Raw genomic sequence first — 11179 nt, 5'->3', positions numbered from 1 at the left:
CCCCCCCCCTGCTCACCACGGAGATGTTGGCCAGCCCCATGGCCGGCGTGGCGCCGGCGTTGCACACCACGTCCTGGCCCTGGCACACACTCATGGCTGCGATGAGGCTGGAGGGCCTCGTGGCCGCCTTGACGTCGCTCAGCCCTTTGCCCCACGCCGCCGCCGCCACCAGCCAGAAGAAGGCGAAGCAGACGGTGACACAGAAGTCCTGTGGATGCCGTGGGGCCGGGCTCAGCGCCGCGCTTGTTGGGTGGGATTCGCGCCCGCCGCCCGGCCCTTACCGTGAACGGGAGCTTCTTGTTATCGGCGTAAAGGGAATGAAAGCGCAGGTAAAGCACCAGAGCTGCCATGGTGTAGAGGAAGGAGAAGACCCCCAGGGTCACGAAGAACTCGGCTGGAGCGGAGAAGTCGCCCACCAGGTGCAGCAAGCGCGGCTCTGATTCGCCGTCGCACTCCGGCATCTCAAAGGGGATCTGGTACAACCTGGGGGGAACGGGGCCGGGGGGTGGCTGTGGCACCCGGAGTGGAGGGGATGGGGCAAAAGGGGTCCTTGGGGGAAGGGGGGCACAGAGCCGGGACCCACGGCTGTGCCCAAATCCCCTGCAGGATGCAGCAGGTGCTGCAAACCACCCACAGAGTGGAGAAAGCCCCACATCCGCCCCCAGCGCACCAAACCCACAGCGTCCCCATCCCACCCTCACACCTCATTCAGGATGCCGGCACCGAGCACAGGATTGAACCTCACATCCCACCCAGCCCCATCCGGGTCCCTACGTGGCCACGTTGGAATCGCAGGCTGTGCAGGGGATCCCATTTCGGCCAGCCCTCACCTGAACGGGTACCCGAACTGCACGGAAATGGCGCTCATCTCTTTGGTTTCACCGCTGCACTTCACCGTGGCCCCGCTTTCACCGCTGAAAGAACCGCACGCCCCGAAAGCAAAGATGGCAAAGAGCTGCAGGATGGCAGTGCAGAGGTCAGGGGGTGCCCAGAGACCCCGCAGCCCCACATCTTCCCCCCTACTCCCCCCCCCCCCCCGGCGCTGAGTCACGGCCATGCAGGGCGCGATGCCACCCTGCAGCTGTCAGCCCTGTGCGCCAGCTCTGTGCACCGGCAGTGAAACGGGGCCGTGGGGCACCGGGGGGGGGGGGGAAACCCTGCTCATCCCCTCTAATTTTAGGCCCAGCCCCAAGTGCTGGAGTGTCCGCATTGAGGGACGCCGCGGTTTGTCCCCGTGCCCCAACAGTGGTGGCACTGCCCCGAATGCTGCTGGGCTATGGGGAATCCTCCCAGCCAGGCTCAGTGCCACGGGGATGGGCTCCTGTGGGTGTTCCCTCGTGGAACCAGGAGTGTTGACAGCTGTCCCTGGCGTGGGACGTCCCCACGTGTCACGCTGCAGCCTGGCTCCCGTTCGTTCTCTGTGGGTTCTCCTCTCGCTTCCCATTTCGGGCTGCACTCAGGGTCTGATCCCACACAGCCAGCGCTGCTCAGGGCTGAGGGCCACAGTGGGGGCTGACCCTCCTTGGCCCCACTCCTCCAGGCAGAAGATCCCCAATGCCACCGGCCCCCCCCCCCCCCCCCCTCTGATCCCCACTCGTGCCTCAGTTTCCCTGTGCCAGACCTGTGCCGCTGAAAAATGCTGCCCTCCCCTCAGCCCTGAAACCCAATCCTGGCGCCATTCATAGCACAGGGGGACAGGGAGGGGGCCGTGCATTGCCCCTCCATGCCCCATACGTTCCCTCCTGAGTTCGCCACCCTCCATTGCCCCACACTCACCAATGTACCCCCCCTCCCCCCCACCCCTCAGGTCCCACTGTCACTGTCCCCCTGGGCATGGCTGGGCGCTGCCACCTGCTCAAGGTCACCGGGGAGGCAGCGTGAATTGCTCAAGCAGCCCCCACACCTGGAGCCCCTCAGGAGACCTCTGTGGGATCCCCCCCACCCACAGCTGGGAGGGGGTCATGTGGGCAGGGGGGCTCCGAGGTCCCTCTGTGGGCACTGGGGCAACGACAGGGTACTCCAAAAATGGAGGAGGAGGGAGGCAAAGAGCTGAGGGCGCTGTGGGGGGTTGCGGGGGGCACTCACCCATTCCAGCACCTTGACGAAGCCCAGCGGCTCCTGGAGGCGGCCCCAGCGCATCCCGGCCAGGACCCGGTCCTGCGGAACGGAGAGATCGGCGTGAACGGGGGCACCGCGGGAGCACCGGGCTGCGGAGGAAGGGGGGCACCGGGGAGCAGCGCCGGGCACGGATGGCAGCGGGGCCCTACCTGGAGCCGGGGCGTTTTGTCGCCGCCCGAGGGGGCTCCGGACTCTGCCATGGCCGCGGCCGTCGGGGCCGTCGGGGGCTGCCACCTCTTCCTCCTCCTCCGCCCGCCGCCGCCGCAGCACCGCTCTCAGAGCCGCCCCCGCGCCGCCACCCGCAGCCCCAGCGCCCCCGGGCGGGCACAGCCGCCCCGCCCCGGGCACAGCCCGGACCGCCCCCGCCCCCCCCCCCCCCGCGACCACCGTGCACGGGGCGGCCCCGGACCGCCCCCACCGCACCCCCCGCTCCAGTAGTGGGGTGAACCCCGCCCCCGGCACCCACCGCTCCCTCCGTCCGTCCCTCCGTCCATCCCCGTCCCCCAAACCGGGACCCTCGGAGCAGCACCGACGCCGCCCGGGGCCGTTCCCGGACCCCCCACCCCTGGAACGCGGTGCATCCCCCCGCGCCCCGCCCCGCACGGTACCGGGGGAACCCCAACGACCGCGTGCGGCCGCGTACCGGGCAGGAAGCGCCGCGCAGGGGGGGAAGCGGAAGAACGGAGGAAGGGCGGCCACCCCACACTGGGGGTCCCACGCCCACGCGGGGCTCACTGCGCTCGGAGCGGAGCGGCACCCGCTGAGCACCGGCAGCCACCGGGGGTCCCCGCCCCTCACCCACCCCACGGCGCTGCCCGCTGCCCCGCGCGCCGGCATCGCACGGCCACGCCCACTTCGCATCTGACCACGCCTACTTCTCATCTGGCCACGCCCATCAATCGTTTGTCCACGCCCCCATGCACGTGTGCCCGCCCCCTCCCGCTCTGCTGCCGCTCAGCCCTCGCCCCGCCCCTCTGCTTTGGCTCCTCCCCATTCTCTCCCCGCCGAGCCCGCCCTCCTCGCCTTCCCATTGGCCGCGCTCCTCTCTCTTTTCACCAATGGGCTCGTGGCGCGGGCGGAAGTGACGTAAGGGGCGGGGCTGCGCGTGCGAGTTGCGAGCCGTCGGCAGGAAGTGGATGCGAACCCGGCGAGGGCAGAGCGGCTCCGGTTCCGCTGCCGCCGCCGCGCCTCCCCCGCACCGCCCCCGCGCCCCCCGACGCCGCCATGTTCCTCACGCGCTCCGAGTACGACCGGTGAGTGCCCTTTCTCCCCCGGTCGGCCCTTCCCGCTCCCTCCTCGTCGCTCGCGGCCTGCGGCTGAGTCACGGGCCTGCTCCCACAGTCCCGCGGGGCGCGGCGGCGGGCAGTGCGGGCAGCGGCCCGGTCTCGGTACTGCCCGTCACCCCGCGGAGCTGCGCACGACACGTGCGGTGCTGCCTCGGCCTCGTTTCTGGATTGATTCCGCTCTGTGTACGGCGCTTACAAAGCGCTTTCTGTTCCGCGCCGCCGCTGGAAGCCTGGAAGAGCCCTGAGGCCGTAAGGAGAGCGTTGCTCAGCCTTAACGTGGTGCTGCGCTGCCCGGAGCGGTGGGTGCCCCATCCCTGGAGGTGCCCGAGGATGTGAATGGGGCCCTGGGCGCCCTGAGCTGGCGGTGCACATCCAGCCCGCAGCAGCAGATAGGGGATGATCATTTCCAACCCAACCATTCTGTGACCCCATGAGTGCCTTCCCAGTGCGGGGGCAGCAGGCTGCGTAAAACCCATTGCGGGTTTCTGTGTGGGGATGGAGCCCTCGGTCTCAGCAGTGTTTTTTGGCTTTGGGAAGGGGCCTGGGGGCCTTGGGGGGGCTGTGGAACATCTGCCAGTGAGAGCTTTGCCTTGCGGTGCCTGAGGCCTTGCTGCCTGGGCTCTGTTTCCAGTGTCCTCAGTGCAAAGTGGGATGAGAACAACCTTCCCTCCAGCTCACTGGTATCTGCTGTTCTGCTTGATAAGCATCCCCAGTCCAGCACTGCTGGGGTGAGGAGTGCAAAGCCCCCCTGTGTCACCTGTCCTCTGTCAGCAGGACTTCAGCTTTCTGCCTTTCACACCATGTCTGATGTTGGTCTTGCAGGGGTGTGAACACTTTCTCTCCGGAAGGGAGGCTGTTCCAAGTGGAGTATGCAATCGAGGCCATTAAGGTATTGTCAGCACAATCTGGCTGTCATGCTGTGATGTTAAATGATCTTTCAAAGCGAGTTTGGTCAGAGAAAAGCCAGGCAGGTTCTTTTCTCTCGTGCTCTGGTCTTGCTCTGCAGTGAAGCAGGGTTTGGCCACCTTCCCAGAGCAGTGCAGTGCTTTGCAGGAGTGGGAAGGCACTGCTTTCCCAATAGGTGCTGCTCCTGCCAGCAGCTCTTTGCCAGCCTTTTATGTTCAATTTGCAGTGCAGGAGGTCTGTGTCCCAGCACTCAATTCCTTCCACCCAGCGGCGCCTCCTGCAGCTCTGCTCATCTGCTTTGTGTGACTGGAAGCAGTGACGGCTGCTGCAGCTTTGAACATTTACCCACAAAGCAAAACCAAACCCAAAGAGCTGCTCCCAGAATCAGAAAAGCTCATTTTGAAGCCAAAGGTCCTGAGTGCTCACGCAGCCTGACTGACTGCAGAATCTGGCACCAGGGGCATCGGGTGCTTAATGTCCACAGATGCTCCCCAGGCAGCAAAGGAATGCTGTGCTTTCTCTTTGCTGCCCTGAGCTGAGGGAGTTTACTTCACAGTCTGTGATGTGGTGCCCCTTTAGAAAAGAAAAAGCCACAACTCTTCTCCCTCTGGTCTGATTTTCATTCTCTCTGCTTGCTGCTGTGCAGCTCAGAGTGAGGCACAGTTTGCTCAGGTGAATTTTCAGCCCTGACAAGGAAGGTGGGAGGCAGCCTGTGAACAAGCTGACCTGTGACTGCAGAGCTGTGCGGCCTCTCTGAGCCTCTCAGTGTTCTCAGCTGATGAATGGTCCGGTTTCTTTGTTCCTGAGAGCTGGAGCTGCTGGCTTCTGATCTGTGGGGAATATCATGGTGTTCACCTTCCCTCTGCCACGAGTGCCGCTCATAGTGCTTTCAGCTTGGCACGTCGGCCTGGACAGGATTCTGTCCTGAGCTGTCTGTCTCCAGAACGACGTGCCTGCAAATAGCATTGGCTGGCAGAGCCGTGCAGCTGTGCTCAGCTGGTCCTGCTTGCAATGGAGGTGCTGACTGTGGCTGTTTGCAGCTCGGCTCTACGGCCATCGGCATCCAGACCTCGGAGGGCGTCTGCCTGGCCGTGGAGAAGAGGATCACCTCCCCGCTCATGGAGCCCAGCAGCATTGAGAAGATTGTAGAAATAGATTCCCATATAGGTAAGGAGAAACCTACTTCTGCTTGCCCCCAGGACATCTGTCTGATCGTTGCTGTGTGTAAATACATACAGTAGAGCTCTGTCCCTGTGGGTTTTGAAGCTGTGTTTAAGAACAAGCCTTTCCTGCGGGCAGCTCTGGCAATCCAAGTGGGAATGCTCAGCTCTCCCCGTGAGCATCGGGTTCTGCTTGCTGGTTTTCCAGGCTGCAGGCCAGCAGGATGTGGTTACAGGAGTAGGAAGAGGCAGCTGAAGCACCCCCACCTTCAGTGACCTCCCTGATGAAAGCTCGTCCCAAAATTAGATCTGGGAGGGCAGGGAATTACTGCAATGTAAAGGCTTGACTCGAGGCCAGGTTCTCCCAGAGCGCTGGTGCCTGTACCCCTGCTCCTGCACCGAGGGGGCCCACAAAGTTCTCGTTACCAAATATGTCAGTGTGAAGAGCAGGAGGCCTCCGAAATGCCCCCGTTGCTGAGGAGGTGGATGGTGGCACTTAGGAGCTCCTGCAGGCTCTGCTTTCCTTCGCTGTGCTCGTGGTGCAGCCCTTGGAACGGGAGCAGCTCGGTGCTGCTGGCTCCTGCAGGGGCAGCTCCTGAACCCCAGGGCAGGAGGGATGCGTTCCCCTTCTCTTGGAAGAAGCCTCAGCTGTGTCTCCCTGAACTGGTTCACATCAGGGTGGCTGGGAAGAGTCCCTGGAGCTCCTGGTGCTGCATCTGCCCTCCGGCTGCGCATCCAGCCTGGTGCAGGCACTCATAGGAAGCACTGCCTTGCTCTGTGCCCACCCCCCCTCCCACCCCCATCCCACCCCGTGCTCTGCAGCGCTGCTGGCTGCTCCCACCCAGGCTCTGCTGTATGCAGTGTGGCTGGTGGGAAGCCTGGGGGAGAGCAGGTTGCAAATGGCTGCTGAAATGACTCGTGGTTTCTTTCCCTCTCTGATTCCAGGGTGCGCCATGAGCGGCTTAATAGCTGATGCCAAGACTTTGATTGATAAAGCGAGAGTGGAGACTCAGGTAAGGCTTGACAGCCCTCAGAACAGCGGTGCTGGTGCTGGGGGGGTCCCTGGTGTGGGATGGTGGTTGTAGGGGAGCTGGGGGCAGCGGGAGGCCTGTGAGCAGCGTGGCTTCCTGCAGCAGCTCCTGAGGACGGGCAGTGCGGCCTCCGCTGCCATTCCTTCTCTATGTGGAACAGGTGGGGGAATCTTATGCCAGTCCCACCCCATTCCTTCAGTGGGCACCACGAGTGTGAGGACAGTGCTCTGCCTTCCTCTTCCTGCTTGGTACCCGAGGCCCAGATGTCCCCAGCTGTTCTGGGGGACCCTTCCTCTGCTTCTCAGCTCGCTCTGCATCGAGGCTTCAGCACTTCCATCCTGTGGCTGAGCACCTCGCTCCCTGTGTGCACTGCCTGCCAGGAGGGGCTGGGGCAAAGCTCTCAGCAGGGTGTTGCTGCAGAGCAGCCTGCAAACGATCCAGGACTGTCACCTTTGGGGAGCAGAGCGATAATCTGAAGCCCTGTTTTCCTGCAGAATCACTGGTTCACTTACAATGAAACCATGACCGTGGAGAGCGTGACGCAGGCTGTGTCCAACCTGGCGCTGCAGTTTGGGGAGGAGGATGCAGACCCCGGTGCAATGGTGTGTAACGGTGGGCTGGGCTGCTCCAGGACCCCCCCCGTGTCCCCCTGCCTCTGCCCTCAGCCCTGCCTGACCCGCTGGCTGCTTTCTGTTGCAGTCTCGTCCATTTGGTGTCGCGCTGCTTTTTGGAGGAGTTGATGAGAAGGGACCTCAGCTGTAAGTTCTGCTCTGTAACCCTGGGAAGAGACAAAACCTCAAAGTGAAACAGCCCAGGGCTTTTTAATGACTTGATCCTGTGGTTTTCCATAAGCCAAACCCTTGGGGTTTATCCCATTGTGCCCCTGACATGTGTGGCAACGCACTGAAGCCTTCCCTGCAAAACTAGGGCCACAGCAGCATGACTGCAGGCTGCTTGCTCAGGATTGGAGAAAATGCAGCCTCTTTAGGGAACCCTTTGCTTTTCCTCCTGTGGTTTCCTGGGTGGCAGGGAGGTGTTAAAGCTCTCTTGTCCTGAGTTTATCCCTACCTTTCCCTAAAGGAGTAGCAAAGCCGGGGTAACATAATATCTGCAGCCGTCTGTGACATTCCTTGGGGAGGCGGAGTGCTTGAAACCCGAACTGGTGCTTCAAACACAGCCTCTGCTGGAGGCGGGCACAGCTCAGCACGGCCAGCCCAAAAAAGTCTCCCCTTGGTCTCCCTCCCGGGAGCAAGGCTGAAAACCTGCTGATTTTGTTAAGGAAAACAGGGAAGGGGAGAAACGTTCAGCCACGAGCGCGGAGGGCGGCGTTGGGCTGCACTGCTTTCCTCCCAGCCCATCAGCCCAGCGTGGGGCTGCAGGCAGGCGCCGGGTGCTTCTGACACCTCGGTGCTGCTGAGATCTCAGCCTGTGCTCCTGTGCAGCCCTGGGGTGCAGCAGGGCCGTGGCTCTGCGTGGGGTTGGTTTCCCCTGGTTCAGGATGCGCCGCTCCTCCGCTCGCTGACGCTTGCGCTCCCCGCAGGTTTCACATGGACCCTTCAGGGACCTTCGTGCAGTGCGATGCCAGGGCCATCGGCTCTGCCTCGGAGGGAGCACAGAGCTCGCTGCAGGAGGTGTACCACAAGGTAAAGGCTGAGGGCAGGGAGCTGCGCCAGGCCGGGCCTTGGCAGCTGCTGCAGCGATGGGACGCGGCACAGAGCAGCTCTGTGTGAGCAGCACAGCAACAGCAGCCTCTCTGCAGGCTGGGGCTGTGCAGCAACACGAGCCTGGTGTGCAGCGTGCCGGGCTGCGCCGCCAGCAGGTGATAATTGAGCCCATGTCAGGAAGCACTCTATAAATAAGTGCTGCTGTGTGAGCGTGGCCGGGCTGCACCAGGGCTCTGTGTGGCTGCAGCCCAGAGGGGAAGGAGCAGAGCGAGAGGCAGAACGTTCTTCCCCCAGGTGTGCAGCTCCGAGCAGCTGAGCTGAGAGCTTTTTGAGCCCTCATCATATCTGATATGCAGAACCAGCTTTCTGCTCTCTGTGGGAGGGGAGCTGCCTGCTCTGTGTCAGAGGAAATCAAACGCTGTAATGAAAAGCATAATTGATGCTGTTGATTGCCTTGAAGACTTTCAGCCTAAGCCTCCATAATCTAATTAAGCAGCAGAATTGCCAGCGTTCTGTGTTGCGTGGCTCATTCACCATCTTCCCGGCGCAGTTACTGCACACACAGCCATCATCCATCTGAATGCTGTGCAGCCTTCTGGCTCTGGCTCCCCTCATGCAGGGATTTGTGTTATTAAAGCACAAAGGCTTCTGCCAGCAGCCTGGCTCGTGGGGGAGCTGCTCGGTAGGCAGTGACCAGTGAAGGGAAGCGGGCCCTGGTGCCCTGCTCCTCACAGGAAGGTTGGAGAGCCCAGCTTAAGGGCTCTTAAGCTTCAGAAGAAGCGACGCAGGAGCAGAAAGCCGCCATCCTTGAAATCGTTGCTGTCCTTCCCAAGCAGCGTGCTTTGATCTCCTGTTGATACAGCAGATAACTTGATAAGCTTTTAAATTCACTGCCAGTGGCAGCTTAAGGGATTAGAGAGGAGAAGCGGGGAGAGCAGCGTGCTGCTGCAGTTAAAGGGGTAACGGAGGAAATGCTTCCTTGGGCATCAGCAGAGCGGTGAGGGAGTGGTTTGTGCTTTGTTTCACAGTCCATGACGCTGAAAGAAGCCATCAAATCTTCCCTCGTCATCCTGAAGCAAGTGATGGAGGAGAAACTGAATGCAACCAACATTGAGGTAAGCGGGGATCCGTGAGCGGCTGGGGGCGGCCCTGCGGTTTGAACGGCCTGCTGGCAGCGTGCTGGGGAGCATTGGGAGCCTGGGTTTGGTCTGTGGATGTGTGCAACCTGCCTGCGTGCCGGGCTGCCCAGCAGTGCTGGTGCAAGCAGTGCAGGGCTGCAGGGCTGCATAGGGGTGAGCAGCCCCTGCTGCCCTTCCCCAGGCCGAGCCAGCTGCCGTGCCAGCAGGATCACTTCTTCTTCCCCCGTGTTCAGCCATTCTTTTTTCCCCTGCCACTCGTAATATTAGAAGGAATGAAAATCATACAGCTCCCGGACTTGCTATATTCAGGCCGGGATGGTGGCCAAAAATCCCTTGGGCAGAAGGGCTGGAGAGGTGAAGCCTGCAGGAATGGCTGTGCTGTGCCAAGCTGCAGCCCTCGCGGGGCTCAGTGCCAGGCAGGTGTGTGCCGGCCCTGCAGCCTCCGTGGCGCTGCAGGTAGTGATGGTCAGCATGGAGACCAGCAGAACCTTCCCAGCTCCTTAATGATAACGGGCAGACGATGAGCAGGGCTGGTGGATAGAGTTTGCTTCTATTTCTGGCAGGCTATGAGATGCCAGACCTTTCAGAATCGTGTTGTTCCGACTCTGCTCCTGCTGTTCTCCCATTCCTGTCCTCTGAGCTCTGGCAGTCGGTTTCCCAAACAGCCTTCAAGTCTGCACCCCGTGGTTTTTATTCACTGCTGCTGGAGGCTCAACTGCCTTCATCAGGAGGGGAAGGAGCCACGTGCTGCTCAGAACGATGCCAGGCCGCCTTCTGCTCCCCATTGCACGCAGAGCAGCTCGTTCCTGAGCAGCTTCAGGGCTCTGCTGTGCAGCGAGGGGCACGGAGGCAGTGCTGATGTACAGCATCCTTACGGCCCCGTCTGACGGGGCTTAACTGTGCTTGGCAGGGCTCTGAGCCTATGGAGGAATCACTGGGGTTAAGCACGAGAGGAATGTGCTGAGGATTAAAAGGTCGCCATCGACTCAAGTCTCCCTTCTGCTTGAAAATCTTTCACTGGCGGAGCTGCTTTGCTTTCCAGCTTTGCACAACTGTGCCACGCTCTGCTTTTTAGGCCCTCTTTGCTGCGTGGGGATTTTCCAGCAAGGGGAAGAGGAGGGAAGGTGGTGATGGGAGAAGCAGAATCCATGGGCACCAATGGAGCCTGAAACGGTTTTATGCTTTCATGTGAATTATTCCCTGCGAAGGCTGGAAGGGAAGGGGGGGGTTGGTGGAGTTTTGGTGCCAGGTCGGCACGTCTGCATGGTTTGGGCTCCCTGGGGGCGTCTGGAAGCCTGAGGAGCTCCCTTAGCAGAGCATCCTTCCCCAGCGAGCAGCAGCGGGGCCTGGGAGCTCCCCATAGATGTTCCCTTCCACTGCTACTATGAGGAGACTGAGTCAATTAAAAGCTATTTCTGTGGCAGGCTGCTATTTTAGGCAATCAAAGAGCGTGTTACGGGGTGGGATGATCTTGCTGGGCTGGCAGATCAGGCAGCAGGGAAGGAACAGCTGCTCCGTCTGCTGCTCTCCGCTCCCTGCCCCATGCTGTCACTGCACATATGTGGGCACACTTCACCCCTTGCTCCTTCTCTTTCAGCTTGCCACTGTGGAGCCGGGCATGAAGTTCCACATGTACACGAAAGAGGAGCTGGAAGAGGTCATCAAGGACATCTGAAAGGGACACAGCCTCCCTCGAAGGCTCGTTCCCCCGATCAAAGCGAACTGACTCTCAGTTCCTTCCAGTACCTGTGATTTTATTTCCAGCAGCATCTGTAATTGCTCTTCTCGGAAGGCTCTTAAGGTTTTTTTACAGTCTCTGTACATAATGGATCTCTACAATAAGAGGAAATGACAATAAATCATTTTGTTACTCTA

At 61.1% G+C, this 11179-nt stretch overlaps 2 protein-coding genes across 2 annotated transcripts; one reads left to right on the top strand and one right to left on the bottom strand.

The window, feature by feature from the left end:
* Nucleotides 1-16: 16 nt before the first annotated feature.
* On the bottom strand, nucleotides 17-2377 carry SYPL2 (synaptophysin like 2; the record flags this gene model as incomplete). Its single annotated transcript, XM_042890716.1, has 5 exons — nucleotides 2268-2377; nucleotides 2086-2157; nucleotides 831-955; nucleotides 282-483; nucleotides 17-208 (listed from the first exon to the last, which is right to left on the bottom strand). Coding segments are annotated over exons 1-5 (642 nt in total), but the record flags the coding sequence as incomplete, so codon positions are not given.
* A 906-nt stretch (nucleotides 2378-3283) lies between these two features.
* Nucleotides 3284-11179, top strand: PSMA5 (proteasome 20S subunit alpha 5). The gene is made up of 9 exons (XM_042890718.1): nucleotides 3284-3371; nucleotides 4227-4293; nucleotides 5351-5477; nucleotides 6416-6483; nucleotides 6996-7103; nucleotides 7201-7259; nucleotides 8042-8144; nucleotides 9194-9280; nucleotides 10902-11179. Exons 1-9 carry the CDS (start codon nucleotides 3343-3345, stop codon nucleotides 10977-10979), a joined length of 726 nt encoding a protein of 241 aa, XP_042746652.1. The 5' UTR covers nucleotides 3284-3342; the 3' UTR covers nucleotides 10980-11179.

The sequence above is a fragment of the Lagopus leucura genome, unplaced genomic scaffold (genome assembly GCF_019238085.1).
Source record: "Lagopus leucura isolate 7727_CA_CO unplaced genomic scaffold, USGS_WTPT01 140-5_obj-0_obj, whole genome shotgun sequence".
NCBI classification, from domain to species: domain Eukaryota; kingdom Metazoa; phylum Chordata; class Aves; order Galliformes; family Phasianidae; genus Lagopus; species Lagopus leucura.
The sequence above is the reverse complement of the archived record's forward strand: the minus strand, read 5'-3'. Positions and strand labels throughout refer to the sequence as shown.